The following is a 23738-nucleotide window of genomic DNA, read 5'->3' on the forward strand; positions in this document are numbered from 1 at the left end:
CTCTACACACTGTAACTGAAACTGTGTAGAACTGTGTCTAACGTGATGATAGCAGACATTTAACACAGGGACACCTATAACACTTCCCTGTCCTCCAGCTAGTGTTGAAAGAGAAGAGGGAGGAGAGTTGGAAGAAAGGAAGCATGACAGCGATGCCTACATATTCTGTTGGGTTTGAAATCTAAGGAAATTTAGGGAAGCCTAGGGATTACTTTAACTCAGAAAGCTGTGCTATATTGAACTGCACCAAGATCAGGGAGAATATATGACTATGCTTTGCAATGACTGTCTTTATTTAAGAACATTGTAGATGATAAATCTAAAGTAGAGAAAATGCACACCAATTACGTTTGTTCAGAGTTTACATGATAGTTAACATTTATTTAACAGTTGGAACATTTCATGTAAAGAAATCGTTAACATTACAGCATTGGTAACTAGATACATTACCGTGCCCTTTAGTCATTTTGGAGACAAATCTACACCTCACCATCTGTCCTTATAGGACATCTATATCACTTTCTCTAAACTGTTAGCAAAGGATGGCAAATCTGTCTTCATTTCTGATCTCCTTTGTCAAGTTACCTTGAATGATGTCTCATAAAAGCATTTCATAAAATGGTATTACAAAATCTGACTGAATGTAAATGATTTACCAGAAACAATTGGAAAAAATAGCATAACTGCTATGCAATGAGCAAGAGACTTGTAATTCTGTCCATTAATAGTTCAAATACACAGAATATTGTGTTTATGACTGTTTTATAACATCAACTTTATAGATGGATTTTCTGGCCTTTCTCATGTCATGCTGTATCAGTTTTCTAATGTTACAATTTGCAAACTGTGGCTTTAATAACTAACTGTGCTGTGTGTTATTGCCTATTTTTCTGTAGATTTTCTTATGACTGGCCTGGCAGCTAAATATTTGGTATTGAATAATGCAGGCAGCACAATTCCAGCAATGGCAGTGTCCCAGCTGCGGACACATTTCTTTGGAAGAGTTGCTGATCCTTTGGAGGTAATTGAGTCTTCCTGCAGGTCGCCATCTAACCTCTGCTTTTGAACATCATCCAGTTGGTATTTACACTTTTTACTTCCCACAGGTGGGAATAAGAGCTGAAGGGCTGCAGGAGATGTTTGCTAAAGGTTACTCCCTTGACCAAGACTGGGAGACTGACTATGATTTCAAGGAAATCCTAAAAAGGGTAAATTCACAAGAAAAAGAGAATCTCTAAGGTTACCATATCCCAAATATTATGAAGAATCAAACTTCCTTCTTCTCGTGCAGCTTTCAGACTGGAAGGCCTTCTCTAGTGACAAACCTTTTCTGTCAGGCTACCTGAAGATGTATGGCCAAGAGTTATACTATGGCGGACTTGACAAAAACACCATGCAAAGTGCACTGCAGGTATTACTTCAATAACATCACTGGATAAGCATCAAAAGCTTTTAAAAATTTAAAAATGCCACACACATTCCCTTGCTTTTTTAACTTTTTAATTCAAGATTTTTTTTTGTCCCTAGTATTAATCGAGGCAAATAAGTTCAAACTTTGATCAGGATTAGCTATAATCATTGATAGCAGAAATTCTTCTGAGGAACAGTTAATGCCACAGGTTGTGATATTCAAGTTCTGCTTATTTAGACAAGTTGAACTCTGCAATTTCAGGCATGGTATGGACCTGATGAAAAAATCCCTTCAGTAAGGAGATTAATCAATAGCCTTCAAAATGGTGTAGGGAGGCAGTGGACCAAGACTTTACTGTGCTCCGAGATGCGCCATATTGTGCCTACCTGCTCTGGATTCCCACTGGAGACAAGCTTCTATCATGCCTCTGTCACAAAAGCAGCAGGAAATGGTAATGTATTTCAAGACTTTAGCAATACAAATGTGGGTTTTATTTTATATATATATATTAAAATGAAATATTCCTATTTTCATATTATACATATTTCATATTTTCACATTATTTTTATATATAACTTATATATAAACATTTTGTTTACTTTCTTTATAATAGTTCAAGCACAGATTACACCTTCTCCAAGGTCAGATTTCAGACTGAGTGACTTACTAAATGCCAACATTAGGCTGCGATCCAAAGTGAGTCTAAGGTAAATATTTAGCCTAGAATAAGAGAATCCATATTTCCAAGTGACAGAGGCCTGTCATAAAAATTCAACAGAGATTTACTGTATGTACATAATTTTACCATCACATTCTAACTTTTCAGCATGGCTAAGGACATGACTGTTGTAATGGGGATCAATACACAAATGATCCAGGCAGGACTGGAAGCGCGTACCAAAGTGAATGTTCACGTCCCTGTGAGTGTTGTTGCCACTGTCAATATGAAGGAAAAAAGCTTCAAAGTTGAAATTCCAGCATGTAAAGAAGAAACTAACATTATTACTTTAAGGTAGGCTACAACATTTATTATCTTTCCATGTAGCAGTACTGAATCTTTCCAAATAAGATGAATCTTTTGCTTAAGGATTGTGCCTTCAACTGACAGTTTGGGTAATTGCCAGTGCAGTTTATTTAATTTGAACAGAGTGACATGAACCTTTGCATGGAAATAATGCTGTCTCCTGTGGCCTTCACTTGAAACTTGAAGTCCTTGAGAGTCCCAAGCTATTTAAAGCACACGTGACATAAAACTTCTATCCCAATGCGTGGATTTGTACTGAGTTTGTACTGAAGACCCTGGGTAAGATATGTCACGTGAATCTTACTAGTTAGAAAAGACAACCCATATATATGTTTGTGCTTGATGCCTTAAAGTGTAGAGGACTTGGTGTTTCTTATGTTTTTATCTGGTTTTCCTGTAGCTGGCATCTGGTTTTCTTGCCTCTTAGTCTGCTTGATTTATTATCAGTTCATGCAGTTACTGGAAGACTGTTGTAGCCAGATGCCAAACAAATGAAAACAGATGGAAATACAAACACAGAGAGAGGGAGAAAACAGAAAGAGTATGTCCTAGGAATCAAAGCATTAGACTAAAGCTTAGAAAACCTTCACACACATACACGAAAAAGACGCTGAGAAAGACAAGCTGAAAATTCATTACAAAGGAAAAAAGCTTTACTGACAAAAGAAATCAGCTGTTACACAATCCCCAGAAATGTTAACAAGATTCCACTCTAGAAATATGGCTGTAACAAAAGAGCTTAGTTGCTTGATTCAACTGCAATTAGCATTCATGGCTGCTAGCCCAGGGGAGCTCTGCAGGTCCCTCAGTTTAGCCACCATAGAGGCTAATTCTTCCTTGCTTCTCAGTGATCACAGACCATCATCTTAAGCATTTGGCACCACAACCTCCTCCTAGAGATGATTCCTCCACTCTGTCAAATGTGGTTGTAATTAAGTTCTTCTGATTACATGAGTGTAATGAGTGCCTCCACAATTCACAGAGCAATGGTTAGGTGTGTGAGAGCTTCTTGGGCACTACAACCCAAAGCTGTTTGTTTGGTCTTTTGTGAAAACCATGACAGCACCAGCACCTTCCCAAGGTCATCTGGGATAGCAGCCTGCTGCTCTCACTAACGCTTGTTGACTTGGGGCGGGGAGGGGGATCAAATCAGACAGAAAAGGGTTAAAAAACAGGCCACAAAGCATGGACCAAATTCGTATTGGAAGGAGGACATTATAGCAGAGAAGCTTATACGTTCCAGCCCAAGCCCTGCTCTAGACCCTGCAGCATTATCGTTTATGAAGTGTTCAGCTGGAAATAGCTCTATAATGGCAAGCATATAAGGAAGCTAATACTCACTAGCTAACTTTTAGCACCATCCTTTTTTTTTTCCCCCCAAAAAAAACATTCCAGTTCACTGTTACAAAACAAATGACCAGTGGAAATCACACAGAAAAATGAAACAGCAATGAGTACAATGAAAGTTAAGCAGTAACTGGAGAATGTAATGTCGAAATATATCTCTGAGGAGGTCAAGCAAAGTAAAATATGAAAAGTACGAGGAGAAACAATTAGGCATCATCATATAGAGAGAAAGAATGTGTGTATATTCTATATAAAAACAATTTCAAAAGCTTAATCTGAAAGAGCCCTTCTCTTCCTTTTGCATAACTCCTCCAAAAAAAAAAAGGGGGGGGGGGGAGACAATCTGATATTTTTAGAGATATTCTGACACTATCCCTTGTGAGCTTTAAATTTTCCATTAAAGGAAATGGTTCTAGAAAGCTATTGCTCTTTCAGTTGTTCTTGCGCAGTGTTTGAAATATTTTAATATAAGCACTTTACCTGATGGTCAGTGACTTGTCTGCTATTGGGTTGTGGTATTAAAGCCCGTTAGGGTATATTATTACTTCCCTCGTCATCTCTTACAGCTAGACCAGAGAAGTAAACAGTTTTCAATAGCATTTAGCCCAGTTATATCATATATACCACACAGGTTATAACCTGTCACAACTGTGGGATTTATATGAATTTCCAAGAGCCAAATTTCCAGGAGACAAAGCACAATATTAAAGACTCAACTCTCTTTAGAGAAAAATCAGAGCAAAATAATTAATCATGCTATGTAGAGAATATATAGCATGTGCTTCATTTCAATACTGTCAAAGTTAAATTTAATTTAAAATAATAGTTATTTTTAAAGTTCTTTTAACATAATTATTTGGTATACTACAGATGGCTACTTAACTATACATTTTAACAACATTTACAGGAAGAAGTAAAACTCAAATAAATTTCGGGAAAAATTAGAGCCTGTTTAAAGTATAAATATGGGGAGTTGCCAGAGAATGCACTTTGCAAATGTATCGCAGATTCATAATGACAGGCTACTGAAGTGGATGCTTAATCCTGAATAGAATTTGTCTCTTGGGTTTGTTTTTACTTGCTATAACTGCAGGAAATACAGAAACTGCTTCACATTGCATCTTATAATATGAATTACAAAATTACAGCACTGTATACAACGCGTATGCAACATATATAAAGGAAAATGCAAAAGAGTTGGTTCATGAGTTCACGTGAGCCCTGAGTCTGGAGATGGGGAGGGAAGCGACATCACCCTCCATGTCTTTGTTTTTATAAAATCTTTGCACCAGGGTCAGGATGACACTGGGTAGGAAAGACCTTCATTTCACTGCTTGGAACAAGAGTGTAGGATCTGGTGCTAGCTAGGATTGTCACTTGCTTCTCATTTGTTTAGATATGTTTTCATGCTGTGCTTTAAAACCTGGTAAAAATAGTCTGGGACTTATTTTTCTTGTTTTAAACAGACATTGAGCTCTTGTGTCTCTGAGTCAGAGATGTGTGTAAGGCCACACTCACTGAAACATTAACGGACCCAATGGAGATGAATTGCCTACCCCTTTCCCATGCAGTGAATTTGGCTTGTACTATAGCACAGCTTCTTCTCTCATCCAAAAAAATACACTAATACATATTGGAAAATCTCCCTTTTATTTTTCTCCCTTGTGTGGGATCAGAGAGAACAGATTCTTTCATACCATAGCTTTAGGCCTTCTTTGTGACTGTTTTTCTTGTTAAAGTACCAGAGCTGGCTCTTATAGCCTATTTTTACTGTGTCGTGTGATTCTGCAGACATTGACATGTGTCACCTGTGATGCAGCTACATTTGTCAGCTCTCTGCGCTCAACAGGGAGGAATCGATCCTCCACTTTCATTAGGTGCAGAAGTAGACTATTGGCATAAAAAAAAAGAAAAAAAATACAAAAAAAAAAAAAAGAATCCCCAGAGCTTTCTCCTTGGAGACCCAGCCTGCAGTTCAGTGGTCATTTGAATTATTGAATGGGATTAAAATAAAAAGCCATTTCCTTTCATTGTCCCTTTACCTAGATGAGCCATCTGAAATGCAAGTTGATTTGTATTTTCTTTTATCCACTCAGCTTGTTAGGAAGAATATTTTATTTCAGATTCCATTCTTCAAGGTTCTACTCTCACCCAGCATGGAGCATTGCTGTCATGTCCTTATCTAAAAAAAGAGAGAGATGGAAAAGAAAACAAAGCCCACAGGTGACACACGTTTTTTTGAGGTGTTCCACATGAAGTGCAATTGTGTGCTTTACAGTGCACACAGCACGGCAGGAGCCTTCAAGAGGAAGAGAGCACTATCAAATGAATACAAAATCATCTTTCAAAAAGGTTAGATAGGAAATTCTCAGGCTAGTAGTGTGGACCATGCTAAAATAGAGACCATTTGGAAGGCCACCTTTCCATTCACTGTCACAAAGGCCATCTCCATTGACGTGCTACAGTGACCCCATGGCACTTCATACATCAGCAACAATACATGGGGAATTTTGAGCTCCAAGGTACTTGATGGCTAATGGCTAATAAAGTAGAGTTAGCAAATGCTATTAGCTGAAGGAAAGAGGTTTCTTCTCTCAAAAGTGTTCAATATTCAAAATGTTTCCCTGATCTAAGACAAAATTTGTAGTTGTCACGGCACTGTCACAACTTTATAAAGAACCTGAACTACTCAGGACCTAAGGATATTCAGCTGTAAAAGCTTCAGGTTCATGTTGCATCTTATGCTGCTAGAGCTGGATCCTAACACTCTTTAGCCTACAACATAGGAATCTGCATGTTGAAGGTTTTATGTAAATAGGCTCTGAACCTTCTGATGCTGCCATGTTGTGAGTTGGTACCAGTACAGTTAGCTCGAGCTCCAGAGACTTGCTTTGATGAGTCTAGGCTTCTTTCTTAAGCCTGTCTATGCTTTAACAAGAGTTGCAAAGGAAACAGCATTTAGTAACCACCACTCTCTAATGTTCTTTTTTTGAAATTACACCAGTATTATATAATTGTAGCATTTTAGGAAGTGAGTTCAGCAGCAAATACACAGGTGTGGGTTCAAAAAATTTAAAGAACAAAATCCACAAGTAGGAGAACCAAGACTTTAGTATCTTAATCCACAGCCAGGCTTCCAAGTGGTCTATTCTTAAATGCGTTAGGCATACAAAGATTCCATCAGCTACGGGCTTTTAACCTGTACATGATCGTCTGAAAGTGCAACTGTGAACTATCTGCCCCAGAGATGGGTCCAAGCTTTTATTCATTCTTTACTTGAATATATCAGTAGCAGAAAAGATGGTGTAAATACCTGTAAAGCATTTTTTGAAGTATGATGCTTGTTGCTGAGTACCTGCTACAAGATGCTATTCAGGTCTTTTCCTCAGCAGATTACCTCTAATGTTCATTCCTCAGGTCTAAGACATTTGCTGTCACACGAAATGTCGAAGATTTGGCTGCAAGTAAGATGACTCCAGTTCTTCTACCTGAAGCAGTGCCTGACATAATGAAGATGTCCTTCAATTCAGATTCTGCATCAGGCGAGACTGATAACATCAGGGTAACTCATGTAGCATCTGACTGTTTCTTTTTTGACTTCTAATCAACGGGAGACCACTTCTTTCTATCCACGGGGGAAATATATGGTTCACCTCTGACCAATGCTATGTCTCTCAAAGTAGGTCAAGTTCAATCTAACTACACAAATAGCCCTATTGGAACATTATTTTAAAATCTGGAGTGTAATCATATCTGACTTGCATGACCATTTTCAGAAGCAAGAGCATTTCTTTAGTAATTAATTTTACACTGCCATCTGCAGGATTGGCCCACAATCTTTAAAGTCTATTGTAACCATAAAGTAATCATTACATGCCTGGGGTAGGCATAATAATTTCACCTGATGCTTCAGTACTTGACTAGTGAAACCAAGTGTAATGCTTCTAGGCCTGGCCTCTCCTAATTCATGGATGGATATCAATTTATGTGTCAAGCCAAATGACTTCATAAGCTGCAGTTTTCAGTAAAATCCAGCACCAAGGATCATCATGAAGACATCACCATGACAATTAATTCAGTGCAAGATTGACAAGGGCAAAGAATACACTGCCCTGTTTCAGTTTCATTGTAGTCCTGCAACTCTAAATGGTTTTCAGATAAAATGAGAGACAACTGGAGGATGAGTATAGCACTTTCCTACAGAGAAGGCCCATATGCAAATATTCAATCAAATACAGAAATTTCCAATATGCTGGAACAAGACAAGTTCTTCCACTTTGTGCCTCTGTGTTATAGTCTTAAAATATAGCAGGTAATCTTAAATGAGCAGCAATTGAAAAAATGGCACTAACCTGAGCATCTTCTGGATCATTAGAATTTCCTTTAGGAAAAAAAAATAGAGTAGCATTAAAATTCCATTTTTTTATTATGGCTCATACAACTTAAGAATCTTGTCAGACATAGTAATCTGAGCAAAACTTTAATTGCCAACCTTGTCTAACATATAAAATGAAAGCTTATGGTTATGTGTCTTCAGCTATTTGCTTCATTGCTCCAGGAAATCATAGCTTTGATTTCATGGATTTGATTCTTACTTTAATTAATTTTAATTCATTCCTCTGGGAGCATTGCTTAATATATATGTATTTTATACTTTGGAGCAGAAATTTGTAATGTCTAATACGTTTTGACCATCAAGAAAATCTCTGTGATCTTCTTACTTTATATATCCTTATATTCTTGTTAGACTTCAACTTGGACAGATTTTGCATGGACTTGGATAAAGATTTAGTAGTTTGGCCAATCATAAATTAAAGAACTAGAAGTGGTCTAGAGCACACTGAAATTTACCTAGATTCTGTTAATGTAGTTTAAAGCCCAGGGAAAACAAAATGAAATAATTAGAATTACTTTTGAGAGACAACTTTCCAGATCCTGAAGCTCTTTCTACTCTACACAGTGTAATCAAGCAATTCAGCTAATAACTTCATGGTATTGAAAAACAAGTTGCTCTGTATGATAATCTTCCTATCTCAAGGTTTTGGTTAATTCCTTTTACAGAATATGTGTTACCCTATTACTGAAAAAAGGAGTCATAGCATGCTAGAATTGCTCTTACTTTTGTCTAACATGACTTGTGTGTTACCTAATAGGACAGACAGTCTGCAGAAGATGTTTCAAGAGAAAATTCCTTCTCCATTGGACACTCATTTTCCCGGAAGGAACCATTTGTTCACTCCATGTGCTCCAATGCAAGTACATTTGGAGTTCAAATGTGCACTGAGAGGAAAAGCATACATGCAGCGTTTATCAAAAATGTGCCTCTTTATTACCTTGTTGGAGAACACTCAGTTAGAGTGAGCTTCAAACCAGGTAAATACATTACGCATAAATAGAATTTAATGAACGTGTATTTGTATGTGTATATAGGTGTATATATATCTGTTGTATAACCATCAGAACTACTGTTACAGCTTTCAAGCCTGCAAGTACTGCAGGTTGCCCATGTGGCAGGAATCTTGTTTCTCCTGACCTTTGAGCAGTGATTTCTCAGCTTCCTTAACGAGTGTCCGTACGGCGCAGCGTGAGGCGGCCTTGATCTGCGCTATTGCGAAACATTGGATTTAAGATGCTGGCACAGAGCAATTGGATATGGGCAATGGATCTGATGTAGTGTCCTGCAGCTACACTCTTAAAAACTCAGGCTCTTAAAGGGAATTATGGATTAACCTTGCCAGGATCTGCTCCTTAATGTCTTAATCCCTAATTTCATAAGAAATGAAAGCACAGCAGGCCACTGAATCTTGGTCCCCTAAGTATCACACTAATGGCCATTGGGCTGTTCTTTACAAGAATGCTTGTCAAGAATGAGGTTTCAGTTCCTTTCTGATGCCTGATTTGCTATCCCACAGTGTTATTTGTTTAAGCAATCCAATTCAGTGACTTAGATCTACTGATCAGTTTTTTGACTTGAAAAAAATAGAGTTGTGTTAATATTGTTAAATCACTTCAGCTCTTAAAGAAGTATTTTACTAGTTACTTGGTACCAGAAGAAAACATTTACATTTTCAGATGTGAAAGACTGAATAAATTATTTGAAAAGACTTATTTTACTACTAATAGCTGTTGCTAATGTTAATTTCTGATCATTTACTAATATTAATTTTTTTGCAATTTCAGTTTCTACAGAGGTACCTATTGAAAAAATACAAGTCACAATTCAAGCAGGGGCCCAAGCTCCTACAAAAATGGTACGGCTAGTAACATTTGAAGATCCAGAGACACAAGCATCTTCCAGCAAAGAAGCAGTTAAAAGAGTGAAGAAAATCCTTGATGATACTGATGGCCAGGTACTTTTGTAAAAATCCCCTTTCCAGATATGTGTGAGACAATACACAAAGCATGGTTATTTATACTGTTTTTACTAAGTAGCCTTCATTGTTTAGTTAGTATACAAAAAATGTAAAACAAAGAGAAGCTTTTAGGTACACAAGTCTTTCCACAGTTTTGTGGTGATTTTCTTGTTTTACTTTGTTTTTTGGGGTTTTTTTTAAGTTCATTTCTTTTGGTGGTGGTTCTTTTGGTAGGTGAGGTGAAGGAGATTAGGGAGAGTAGGTTGATTTTACTGTTTTCTAGAAAGATTTCTGGCACAATTATTTAAGGCCAAAGATTTTGTGTGCCCAAAAGATTGTCTGTTCTTTCTAGCTACTGCAACTGTTGCAAAAAGGTATAATACCTCCTAAACAACATGTCTTGAGACAGCTACAGTGCTGCCATCACTAACATTAGTTACATAACTCTATGATCAATAATTTCTACCTGTGTTCATTTTCACACATGGTTTTGAGGTTCTACTTAGCTGTGCTTTTGACACACTATTATGAATTGGTTTTATTGTGATGTGTTGCAAGGATGCTATCACAGGCTGCTATCCTCTGAGACGGCAAAGAGATTCATAGCACTCTGTATCTGATTTTACTTACAGCTTTCTACATGGGAATAGAAAAATAATTATCTTTTTCCAATGGTACTTTTGACTAGGGGACAAGAAAATCAAGAAGCTCATCATCCAGTGCCAGCAGCGCCAGTGGAAGCACTGAGAGTACAACGAGCAGCCCCTCCAGCAGTGACTCTGACAGCAGGGCTTCACAGGGAGGCTCCCAGATAAATCTGAAAACAAAACAGTCTAAAGCCAAAGCAAAGAAGTTCTATCCCTTTGGGGACAGCAGCAGCAGCAGCAGTAGTAGTGACAGTAGCAGCAGTAGCAGTAAGAGCAGTAGTGGAAGTAGCAGCAGTAGTAGTAGCAGCAAGAGCAGTAGTAGAAGCAGCAAGAGCAGCAGTAGGAGCAGCAGCAGTCAAAGCAGCAGCAGCAGCAGCAAAAGCAGTAGGAGCAGCAGCAAGAGCCGCAGCAGTCAAAGCAGCAGCAGTGGGAAAAGTAGGAGCAGTAGCAGCAGGAAAAGCAGTAGTAGCAGCAGCAGAGCATCTGGTATGGAAGCTGCAGGCAGAAAGCATCCTGAGACCACTTCATTTCCACATGCCAGTGCTGCTGTTGGAGGGAGAAGTGTTCATGAGCAGAAGCCTAAAATGCAGAGCAGCAGCAGTGGCAGCAGCAGGAGCAGCAGCAGTGAAAGTGTACCCCATGGCCACAGCCAGGAGCACTCCAGCAGATACGACAGGCGAGCTGGAACAAATCACGTCAAGTCCCAGTTTAACAGTCACAGTAGTTACGACGTTTCCACAGAATGGGTAAAAGTTTCTAATGCTATGACTACTACTAGCAGGAGATCCTCACTGAGCTGCTGGCTATAACTTATTTTGGAATTTTTGCAGACTTACCTTCCAAAAGTGTACCAGCTCCGCTTCAGATCTGGCCACGTCCATTGGGTAGGTCCAAATTTAAGCGTGCATTCCTGTCATTGTAGGTGACAACCAAGGCTGTCACTAAAGGGATTTGGTAGGTTCATCTCCCCAGGCATTCTATAGAATCTACCTTATTTGTTATTTAGTAATACCACTGATGAGCCCCAAAGTAAGCTGATATGTTATTAAAATATCATCTGTCTTGTGGCACTTGCAATCACAAATTTTTGGTCAGGACATCTTTGGACTAGATACTGTACAGTGCAGTAAAATCTAGGACAAGAAGTATAGAGGAAATATAAAAACATAATCCCTGTTAACTTCTCATTTTTTGACAATCATGGCAGTAAAGCAAACTTATTGTGCAGGTAGGTAGTATCAGAAGCCAGATTGACTATGCATTGCGGTACAGAGAAATGTTGTCCGTATAGTGGCTTTTGGAGGTGTTAGCTGGAAAGTTGCTATTTACCTTGCTTATGAGAAGGACGATGTTTTTGCATCACTTTAAATTAAAAATGGGTGCTTTCTGATCACTTAGTAAATGAGGGTTTCACCTTGTCTTGTGTTAGACCTCTACAAGGTGAAATCCCCATTTCTAGTCACTCTACATAGCCTTCCTAATCAGCAGAGAGGTACAGCTGGCTTCAAGACACATTCCTACCTGATACATTTCATATTTAGAATAAAAAGAATCACACTGAAAATATGGCTGAGCCTCAGATTGATACTGATAACTCCAATTTAGATGGCTATGCTGTAAAAATATAATTTACAATGATGAATCCTGACCTGTAGTATTGTTTACCTCTGTGTCTTTGTGTTTGTAAAGCTAAAGTAGTAACAGCTTCCATTAGCAGACACTTTTCATGTCTCCTGGATCTAGAAGCCGTGCCGTAGCTTCATAGCATGTTTTTGTTTGCAGCATCCGGATCAGAAGGTATCAGGCAGCTCATCATCTTCCTCCGCATCAGGAAGCAGTCACAGCAACAGCAGTAGCAGCAGCAGCAGCCACCACCACGCAGGAAATCCTGGCAGCAGCTCTCGGAGGAGCCACGTTAGCAGAGGAACCGGCATTGATCACCGGAGTGATTCCAGCTTAACACGTGAGGTAGTCTCTGCAATCTGCTCGTAAATGGTAGGATTTGCTGACTGCTGAGCTGGAACTTCAGAGGCGGTTGCACCCTAACCGAGTTAAGCCCAGGAAGTACTTTGCATGCTGAGTTTGTAAATTGAAAGTCAAAGTAATTTGACATTTGCGTGAGTTCGCTTGACTTCAGGGTTTCATTTGTTGTTTTCCTGAGCAAGTTTTCTTTTAGTATTTGCAGTACGTGAAAACTTGGATTTGGAAAGGATAAAAATTGAAGGGAGTGGCGTTATAAGATAAATGGGAAAGAATTTTCTTTTTCCTATAGAAACCTTCAAAAGAGAAAATACGACTGGTGAGGAAATAAATAGATTAAACTTTTTTTTTAAGCTTAAATTCTCCAAATTATTTTAAAATACAGTAGACCAGGTCATGAGAGCATGTAGAGTGTAACTAAAATGAGAATCTTCATGCTTATTACTGGTTGCAATATATAAACCCCTGTTAAGCACTGATCATCCTTATCTTTGGTATGCACTTAATTGTACTAAGTTAATGTAGGTCTACATAATAATAGAACAAATAGCCCTGCAAATACAGTCAATGTGTAAGAAGACTCAATGAGTTAGAAGGATTCCAAAACAATTAGTTGTCTTAAAGTCTGTCACCTATGTTGTGAATGAACTGAAGATATCTGCAATCTATCATAGATATATGTTTCCAATATTACAATAACAAACAAAATCTTTAAAAGTGCATAGAGATAGCTCAGAAAAATCTTGAAATCTGCATCCAAACAATCATGTCTTTGAAAACTGTAATGAAATAATTAAGATTCTAATCAGATTTATTATAAAATATTTGGGGTATGGAAATATATGCAACAAACCAGGATGATGAAAGATGAGGAATACTCCCTGCTATCACTGTAGCCTAACTGGACAGTAGGTTCCCAAGCGAATACTGAGAAATACTTAAGCACAGATGGTTGGGGGTTGTTTTTCAGCGCAACTTCCTGGGAGAAGTTATTCCACCTGGCATTACGATTGTGGCACAGGCAGTAAGGAGTGACAACAGAAATCAAGGTTACCAAGCTACAGCATATGTTCGTTCTGATGCTGCCAAAGTTGATGTGCAACTAGTTGTGGTTCAGCTGGCTGAAACCAGTTGGAAAGCATGTGCTGATGCTGTAATACTGCCTCTGAAAGCACAGGTAAGCACGCAGTCAGCTTTGCCAGCGAGAGCTCTAGAAAGCCCAGAATTTTTTGAATAATGATATAGCACCTGCTGATTAGCATAATCAAACAGGGAAACATACATATTTTAAAATATGTTTCACAAGATGTTCATAAAATTTCAAACATTGCACATATCTCTTTCCCGTCCTTTCAAATTATGAAAAAAAACTTTCTAAGTAAGTATGCTTTGAAGCTGCATCAAAATATGATGTAAAATTTTGAAGAAAATTTAAAAATTGACTGCTTTATTATTTCTTCATTATTTGTTTCAATACCAGTTTGCTTTTCTGGGATTCTGTCAGTTTTGCGCTTAGCTACAATGTTTCAGTGGCTGCTTTGGAGAAGGAACATCTTCATGTAGCTTAGCACAGCCTCAGGAATGTCATTTTCTACTTAGCCTCACATTTTTCCAGATGTAGTCAAAATTTCTCCATGAGGATGTTTAGAGGGAAAGACTTAGGGGCAGCAGAGATTATTCTGAAGTTTCAGGAAGGCAGGAACATTTAAATTTTCAAATGGCATTAAGTTGTGCTGTGATTTCAAGTCAGAAATGCGTGTGACTGTTTCCCTGTTTGGTAAAGGCCAGGCTGAGATGGGGCAAGGAGTGCCGGGACTACAGGATAGAAGGCAGGGCTACCACGGGCCAGATGGCGAGGAAACCAGCCGTGCAGCTGAAGGTGCAGTGGGGAAATCTTCCATCCTGGATAAAGAGGACAAGCTCAGAGTATGTAATTTGTTCTCTTCTAGGGTGTTGTGTTGCACTCCTCACATGGATTGGGCTGTATAAAAAAACTGAAAGAACTGAACGAAACTCATCCCAACCTTTTTTATTTTTGATGGAAAACACAAGTTCAATGACACACAAAATATTTTATGTATGCTCATATTTCCTTATATTTTCCTCATATTTTGTATTAAACGTGTCAAGTTTTCAGATATTAGGAGGATACTTTGTAATTTTATTTTCAAAATTAAATGATTTTGAATTGATATTTCAGTTCAAAATGTCTTTTGTTTTCAAATTTCCTTTTATTCTTTCTCAAAAAAAAAAAAAAAAAAAAAAAAGCCCAAGATGATTAAAATTAGAACAATGTGTTTCCTGTGGATGAAATGACACATTTAGTTTGACACAAAGTAATGTTTTTCTGACTTTTCAGTTCAGCTATTCTTTTCTCAAATTTTCAGAACTGCCAGTAATCCTCATCCTTTGTTTGTGGACCTGAGTTTGTCACATCTTGTTTATCTCTAGATTCATGCAGTATGTTCCTGGAGCAGCACTCATGTTGGGCTTCTCAGAAGCACATCAGAGAAATCCATCTCATGAATTTACAGTAAGGGTAGCTGCAACATCTCCACGAACAATTGATGCAGTAGTTAAAACTTCTACGGTACGTGTCCTTTTTTTCCCCCCTCACCTTGAATGGATTTTTCAGCTAATAAAATTTTTGATATTTAATGTAAAGGGAAAAAAAAATGCAAAACATTACTTCTTAGGGAAGCTACTGTGTCCCTAAAGTCTAATCAAGTATGGATACCTACTTACACAACCTGCCTTCAGCAAACTAGAAAGGTTGTACTTGCAGAACAGTTTGCATAGGCTTCGTCTGCAGCATCCCAATGATTAATTGGCCCTTGTCCACCAAATCCCTGTGCTCCATTTTGAAAAATTTCCCATGCGACTCTGTAGCACAGTAAAAACAGCTTGCTATTCATAAACGGAAAAATTAGTTTGTCTTTAACTTTAAATGCTGCTTTAGTACTGCAGGATCTTTTAATATATGGTAATGAAAATGTAAGCACGATAGGCATTAATTTGATTCTCTTGGTAAATGTAATTTGTTTGTAATCATGGTAAAGGATTTTACCACTTTGGCGCATTATGCCAATTTTGAGCCTGTAATGGATGCTGCCTACCTCTCCACACACATTCATCCACTTATCCAGTTACTTAACTTGTTTGGTTTTTTGTTTGTTTGTTTTTTTAAGAAGTCACTTAGTTATCACTTGGACTTTCTCTATTTGCATTAGCTTCTAGTGTCCCTTTCTCATAAAAGTCAGGAAGTGACACTAGAACAGAAGACAATAGTTCCTCACAGAAGAACCCTGAGGCTTGGGCACATTCTAAAGTGACTAATGCAACTACAATTGCAGAAATACTTCTTCAGGATTTTTTTTTTTTCATTTTTTTCTCTCAAGATGGTCTTTTTTTTGTTTGCACTTATATCTTGAATAACGTGGTCCAGCTGAACTTAAATTGTTTTCCTGTCTTCTTTTTCAGGTAACATTTTACTACCAGGCATTCCGAATTCCATTCACTCTGCCCTTAGGCCCATCTTCAACTTATGAGGCTCAAGATATCACTGCTTGGAATTTCCTTCCTGCAATAGCCTCACAAATAGCACAAGAAGATCAATGTAAATATTACTTGCATGCTTGTCTCATAAATAAGCAATGTTTGTAGATCCATCCTCTGCTATCATTGGGTCTTGTCTTTCCTTGTAAGAAGGGCATAACATCTGCTTTCTCAGCAACTTCCATCACTTGGAAGCACTATTGTTGGGAAGTGACAAAGAGACTTTAAATTGCTGTAAAGGTTTTCAGAGTGACTATTATCTTTTTCCACTTCTAAGAAGTTACTATCTCTGCATTGAGAGGCATCAGATGATGCATAGAGCCAGATCATGAATTTATGTCCTATTAATTTTCTTCAGTAAAGAAATGCCTGTGTTTTAGCTGGCTGCTGTCTAACACTTTTGGGAAATGTTAACAATCATGGTTTCTCAAGAATTTAGTACATTTCAATCACTTTAATATTTATCATGTAATCAAAATCAACACTAGTATAGTCCACAGCATTTAATTTTCTATAATGGTATCCCGTCCTTAAAGACTTTGGCAGCTTTGAAAACTCCTGCTTAGGAGATAGTGAAGATTCTTTCCTATTTGCTAGATGAACAAATCTCCAAGGCAGCCTTCAAATACTTAGCAGCAACACATGTATCCTTGTTACATCTGCCATTTATTTTCTGTGTTTTTCTGCAGCCACATGTGAAGTCAGCGAGGGAGAATTCAACACATTTGATCATGTGAACAGTACATACTCTTTCAATAAAAGCTGCAGCCTGATAGTGGCCCAAGACTGTACTGAACATCCAAAATTCATCATTACTACAAAAAAGGTTGATCCAAAGTCCTTCTCAAGAGAAGTTCACATAAATACAAGCTCACTGTAAGTGCAATTTATGTGAATGCTGAAGAACTAAATATAAAACTTCAGAAAGTTAGTCTGGGGATGGATGATGTCTCACTCCCACATGAAATTAGTTTGCAGTCAAATATTGCAGAGAGAGAAAGATGTCCTGGAAGGAATCCCCTTCTTAAGCGCTTTTGTTATTTGCCCTTGTCTTTGTTTTCACAACCCATCACTTATTCGATGACTTGCTCAACAAGTCCCCATTCTGTCTTTTCTCTACAGGTTGAATCTCAACAGCCAAAGTCACAATGAATTTTGGACTTTGGAAAGAAAACAATTCATTGGTCATAAATAGATTGGTCATAAATAGATTACATAAATACATTCCACATCTTAAATAAATCATGTTTTTTTTTTCTTCTTTTTCTCTCAAGAAACATCACAATCTGTCCTGTACCAGATTCATCTCTTCTTGTGACATGCAATGAAGAGCCAGTCCTAACACACAGTGAAGATTCTGAGTATGAAAAAGGTAAGCTGTGAAACCCACCTTTCCAGGACCAACTTATAAACTAAATACCATCAAGACTGTATTTCTGTAAACTTTACAGAAACATGTCAACATTAAAAAATGCAAGTGGGATTAAGTCAAAGAAAAACTACAGACTTTATTTTCTTCAGATTTGCATTACTTTTGTTCCTATATTGCCTATACTAAGTATACTCTTCCTTTTCACTAGCATAACTGAGGTGTAAATAAAGCCCTTTCTTATTTATACTGTATGTCCCTGTTGGTGTTTGCATAAAGAAGGTGCTTGTTCCAAATATTTAGCAGGAGCTCCACGCATGCTATTATCACTTCAGGACTTAATAACCTGGATGCAAAAGTCAGTTTTAGCTATAGGGACCAGCAGTAGATTTTTTCTATTTTCCTTTTTTCTCTTCACAATAGAAGAAATACATTCCATGTTGTTAGCAAAAATATATTTATGCATACATATTGCAAAAGAAAATACAATTTACGTTGTGCTAGTCAGTTTCTTGGTTATTTTGAGATTAAGTAGATCACTTTACAATGAACCGTCTTTTTACAGGCAATATTAAAATTTATAAAAACGGGACAACAGTTATTGTCGAAGCTCCAACATATGGACTGAAGAATGTGACTTTTGATGGTGTGATCCTTAAGGTATTGGGCTTTTTCTACAGATTGCTAGCTTCCTTACTGTTTAGTGCTTTACAGTGTAACAGACCATCACTTCAGTATCCCCTACAAAGATGTGCTGTTTTGTAGGTTACTGTTGCTTCATGGATGAGAGGAAAGACCTGTGGAGTTTGCGGAAATAATGACCGAGAAAAGCACAATGAACTCCTAATGCCAAATCATAAACTGGCCCACAGCTGTTCTGCTTTTGTTCATTCGTGGGTGCTGCTAGAAGATACTTGCTCTGATGGTGAGTAGATGTGAAAGTAATTTGTGCTGGGGAAAATGCAATTTCACTTTTCCAGTACCAATAGCCAGGGAAAAAAAAAAAAAATATATATATATATATATATATGTATTCTAGAAAAAGAAGCAGATACAGTTTACTTAGAAAAGACAATAGCAGTATATATCTATTTTAACTTCATTAACTACTGACTGCTTAAAATACTACTTGTAAACATAGTGAATTTGTACTCAGCGAAAGTCTCTGCCTTATGTGCAGTTCAATGTTAAATAACTTGACTATAATTTTTTTACACTAAGTAGCTTCTTTCTTCAAGAGGCGAAATCAGGCCTAATTTTTCACCCACTGAAATCTGTGTGATTTTCACCGATCAAAGTAATCTCAGCTTTTGTTTGTAGACCTCTTTTAATCAAACAAGTTGCAAACGTCACAGATGTCACACACAATGGACATGAATGCAATAGGCCAGATCTTAAGTCTATACTCATTTGCAGATTGTATTAATTCTATTTTTGGTCTAAATCACCTGAGGGAGCAATCTCAGGGAAATGCTTTGAAATATTCCTAAGGTAGAAGAGTTTCCTCTCATGTGGAGCTGGAGAAATAATCATGGTCTCCCTTAACATCATTACAGTTTTGTTCTGTAAGTTCCCATTTACCTTGGACCCGAGACAACTTTATTGAAGGTAATGGTTGTTTTCTCCTTGACTTCAATGGCAGCAGAAATGTACTTATCTGTATGTCAGGAAACAGAGCCATAGCTGAGATCCTGTTAAGTTACATTATACCTTTCTAGTGAGATAATTGCAACATTATAAAAATCATCCAATACAAAAATTATCCTTGATGTTATTATATAAATGCTGCCATTTTTTTTATCCATTCACTCCAGTTGACATTTTTCATAATGCAATTAAGTAGCCATTGTGCTGACAGTATCTGTTCTTAATAGCTTTCAAACATGAGGGGTTATTTTCTGTGTATTATGTAGTTCTAAAAAACTAGGTATACATGATTCCATTTCAGTTATATTGTGCAATTCAATTTTAAAAATAGCTCCCCTTTCAAAACCTTGCCTCTATCCCCCAACTTATTATCATCCTATCTTGATAACCTCACTACTGTGAAAATGGGTTGTCAGGGACCTGTGTTTTAATAAAAGCTGAGGAAAAAATATGGACCTTTATTATTGTAAGGATCAATTGGGATTTATTTCTACCATTTTAACTACCTTTCCTTTCTCTCTTAGGGTGCAAACTACAGCGCAGTTATGTGAAGCTGAATCGAAATCCTACTGTTGATGGAGAAGAATCTACGTGCTACTCTGTTGACCCAGTACTGAAATGCATGAAAGAGTGTACTCCCATCGAAAGAGCTCCAGTTAAGGTTGGCTTCCACTGTTTCCCAAAAGGTACGATATTTTTTTCTCTTTCTGTGTCACATACAGTAGCAGCTCCGTCAGAGCACTCGAAGGAACAAAACAGAGCACGGCCACGCACAGACCTGTATTGCTGCAGCTCCTTGAGCTGCTGCTTTTAAACCCATTAGGATTTGCTATAACCACTGACAGTACTGGGTAGCTAAAAGCTGGTTTGGATGATGGCAGTAGCATCATCTGAAGAAAGCATTTGAGGTGGTAAAAGGGGCAGCAGTGATGGATAATTTTTTTTGCACGTTTTCAGGATCTCCATGAAGTTGTGATAAGCAACAGTGAGTCCTTTTATGCACATTACAGCCTGCAATTTTGTGCAGACCAGGGCAAGCAAGGCAATTGAAAGTCAGTCAAGTAGTCTGACATGACTGCTGTGATTAGGCTGCCATGCTATGTCACCATGCAATACATCAGCAAAAAACACAGTGCTGAGATGTTCTCTAGATTGTTTCAAAAAATACTTTTTTTTCCCTGACACACATTTATGTTCAATGTTTTCTCAAAGTACTGGGTCTTTTTCTCCTTTCCCTTATATTGATTTATTGTGGATGCAATCTATTTTCTAATACAGCTTTACATTAAAGTTACATAAACATGAACCTACAGATATTTTGGTGCATTTTTTACTAAATCTTTTAATGTATCACACAGGACATGTATACCCTAGAGGGAAACCTACATTAGGAATTACCTACTGAACTGGTCTGTTTTCTATGTTAACCATGTTAGCTAAATCCACAACTGGAATAATACCAGTGTAATTTCACTGAAACCAATGGATCTCTATGTTGAGTTACAATGAAGAGAAATTATGTCTGATTTAGAACAACTTCCACATAGAACTCTACAATTTGTGCATATTATTAATATGCACAATGTGCTGAATCAGCCGGTAAAAGCAATGAATATCTTTCTATAATAGTCAGCCTCCTACAACAGCCAATTCAACAAGTAGCCCAGGGAGAGTGCTAATAGTTTTCTGACAGCTCCCTGAGATGTGAATAGATGCATCCTTTTATAAAAAGAAAAACTCACCCTTAACAAAAAAACCTTCTAAATCTTGTCATATCCATGTTTCACAGATTTCTTTTGTATGTCCAAGTCTCTCTCTCTGAAATGTCATCACCCCAGGCCACTCACTGCCTCAGAAAATTAGGCTATAATAAAGCTGTCTCATTCTCTCACAAAAAGTGTGAGAAAAGAGGAAAATCAGAAAAAAAAAAAAAAAAAAAAAAGATATGTTCGTTGTTGCAGCCAGTGCTGCTTTTACAGCAACTGCAGGCTTCTCTGGTTCATTTACTGAACCAGAGGCTGGGAAGTCTGCTAGCAGCAATCCTAATCAAGGGCTTTATTTATTTATTTATCCATCCATCCTGAGGAGAAGACAGGGAAAAGATGCCATTTGTGTTTTTTTTCATGAATTTGATTGTTTTTCCTCAGGCTAAGGATCAACAGGAATACAATGCTGGTCCTTAAAACATCATTCCTATTCTTTCTTTGTTTGATGAGTAGGAATAGCAGCAGAAGCACAAGTCCCTTCTCCCCTAAGCTGAGGACATGTATTTGCATGCACAAGGCAAAGACTTTCTCTCGGCCCTTTATAGGGTAACTCGTACCTGAGAATCCATTGTCCGAAAGGAATGGGACCGCGTCTGTGTCAGCAGTGGAGCGAGGACAAAAGGAAGTAGAAGGATGCAGAGTTTGCTCTGTTAACCTTGAAATCCAGCAGACTGTAGTCTTAGGATCTTGACCGAAGCAGACATGTTAATATTTCAGCTATGCCACCCTACCTTTATGGGTTATAGTTACCCAGTCATGAGCCAGCTTGTACAGGGAACTATTTCCTACATGGATAGGAAGGTGATAAGATCCACAATGAGGCATAGCAAAAATTAATGTATATAGGGGGGGAAGAAAACAACCAAACAACAACAAAAAAAAACCCAACAGAACACACACTCTTTTACATCATCTCCCATTTCATAGCTTGAAAATATATATTTTTAGAAAGCATCTCAAACAATTTTCTAGGAAGTATTTATAATCTGCATATTATGCAAAACTTGTGTGTAAAGCTAGACAGTAATTCAGCCAAAGAAACTTTAGCATTTCAGGAGATGCCTGACCCATTACAGCCAAGTACATCCCTGTGATGAGAGATGGCATGTTGTAAATGTACTGTCCAACTGAGGACTAAAACAAATGGTGATAAAATTACGAAAGCTTTGCACATTCTTATTATGCAAACTTAATTTAAATGGATGTTCTAATATTCTTCCAGATGCAATGATAAACCTCCAACTACCTAAGAATATTTATTGAGAGGATGAATATTATTATTCCATTTACATTATATCAGCATTAAGGGATATGGCTCATTCAAGCTGCTATTGATAAGGCAGTGTGGTAAGGTTAATACTGCAACTGACAATGCTCTGCCAGATTTCCCAATATATGGGAAACTTTAATTAGAAGTTTATGAACATCTGAAAATTCTCTGAAGGGCTTATCCTTCAGAATGAACTTCAACAAATAATGAGTTGAAATACGCAGTGATACGCAGCAGTTCCATCAAGAGAGATGTCTATCTGTACATGGTGGTCTTACTTTGAAGGTGGCCACCTCCAGCACTTTCATAGGCTCCTGCCCGTTGTCTTTTTTTTTCATGAAACATTATACGTTTTGATTTTAGAGTAGTAGTATAGTAATTATATCATGGATGAAAATCCTGCTCCAAGTCTGTGAGTCAGTTAGATGTCAGTTTTGAAGGCAGGATTTCATTCTTTACTTGATGAAGGAGTTGGCAACCATCAAAACAGTATTTCCCTGAAATGTGTTAATTTGCCTGATGTTAGTTAACAAGGGCTTTGCTCTTCTGACAGATACAGCTGTAAGCCTGCTGGAATGGCAAAGAAGCAGTGATAAGAAGTCTGCATCTGAGGATGTTGTGGAGTCTGTGGATGCCGACATTGATTGCACCTGCACTGGCAACTGTAGTTAAACTCAATGCTTTAGTGTTGTGCTACAGCCATACTAGACAAATAATTGAATAGCTGGACAGGTAAGAAGGGAATACAATAACTGTAGTAAAATATTAAGAAATGTGCTAGAAGAAAATAAGCCCACTGCATTGCATCCCAAGTGACATGCATTATGTACAGTCTGCACTGCTTAATAAATATGTTGTTCATTAAATAAGTATTCATGTAGTCTCTCTCTGTTTTTTCCCTATCAACAAAACAATCAGGCGGACTATAATATTATCCAGAAATTCTGCTTCCTTTTATCTGAAATATAATTACAGCAGTCCTCTCTTGAAATTATGTTCGCTAGGTGATGAAAGGAAAACATGATTACGGCTACTACTAACATTCCATTGTGTAAAGAACTTCACATTTAGCATACTAAAGACACAGTAAGCATTTGTTTTCTTTTATGTTTTCTGGTAAAGAGCAAAGCCTGTTCTTGGAACTGTTCTGCAAAAAAAATATGTTTTACTCCCAGCCAGACCATTAGCCTTAGTACAGTGTACAAAGGAATGAATTGGACTGCTAGACTCCCACTGTAGCTTTCTAGAGAGCTATAGTATACGACAGTCCCCATTTTGATTTAAATTTCAGTGGATTTGCTGTTACCTCATGAGCTAAAAGCATGAATAGGAACTTTTTTTCTTAGTTTGCTATTTTATATTGTGTTTA

General features: G+C 37.6%; 1 protein-coding gene across 3 annotated transcripts in view; it reads left to right on the forward strand.

Moving 5' to 3' along the window:
- LOC104570138 (vitellogenin-1-like) overlaps positions 1-23092 on the forward strand; it is a 40185-nt gene extending 17093 nt beyond the window's left edge. The window contains exons 14-36 of one of the 3 annotated variants that reach the window (XM_088526073.1): positions 897-1021; positions 1107-1208; positions 1292-1411; positions 1673-1862; positions 2025-2118; positions 2238-2423; positions 7200-7344; positions 8936-9155; positions 9963-10132; positions 10824-11163; positions 11263-11534; positions 11613-11666; positions 12565-12750; positions 13733-13939; positions 14546-14688; positions 15214-15352; positions 16243-16378; positions 17007-17193; positions 17592-17689; positions 18252-18346; positions 18452-18611; positions 19858-20019; positions 22923-23092. In XM_088526073.1, the coding sequence (XP_088382199.1) occupies positions 897-1021; positions 1107-1208; positions 1292-1411; positions 1673-1862; positions 2025-2118; positions 2238-2423; positions 7200-7344; positions 8936-9155; positions 9963-10132; positions 10824-11163; positions 11263-11534; positions 11613-11666; positions 12565-12750; positions 13733-13939; positions 14546-14688; positions 15214-15352; positions 16243-16378; positions 17007-17193; positions 17592-17689; positions 18252-18346; positions 18452-18611; positions 19858-20019; positions 22923-23041 (3650 nt within the window). In that variant the 3' untranslated portion in view covers positions 23042-23092. Of the gene's footprint in view, positions 1-896; positions 1022-1106; positions 1209-1291; positions 1412-1672; positions 1863-2024; positions 2119-2237; positions 2424-7199; positions 7345-8935; positions 9156-9962; positions 10133-10823; positions 11535-11612; positions 11667-12564; positions 12751-13732; positions 13940-14545; positions 14689-15213; positions 15353-16242; positions 16379-17006; positions 17194-17591; positions 17690-18251; positions 18347-18451; positions 18612-19857; positions 20020-22922 lie in introns of all 3 variants that reach the window. The other 2 variants (XM_088526071.1, XM_088526072.1) reach the window with 2 other exon arrangements.
- The last annotated feature ends 646 nt before the right edge of the window (positions 23093-23738 follow it).

The sequence above is a fragment of the Tinamus guttatus genome, unplaced genomic scaffold (genome assembly GCF_059628265.1).
Source record: "Tinamus guttatus ecotype Peru unplaced genomic scaffold, ASM5962826v1 Tinamus_guttatus_pri_ptg000242l, whole genome shotgun sequence".
NCBI lineage: Eukaryota > Metazoa > Chordata > Aves > Tinamiformes > Tinamidae > Tinamus > Tinamus guttatus.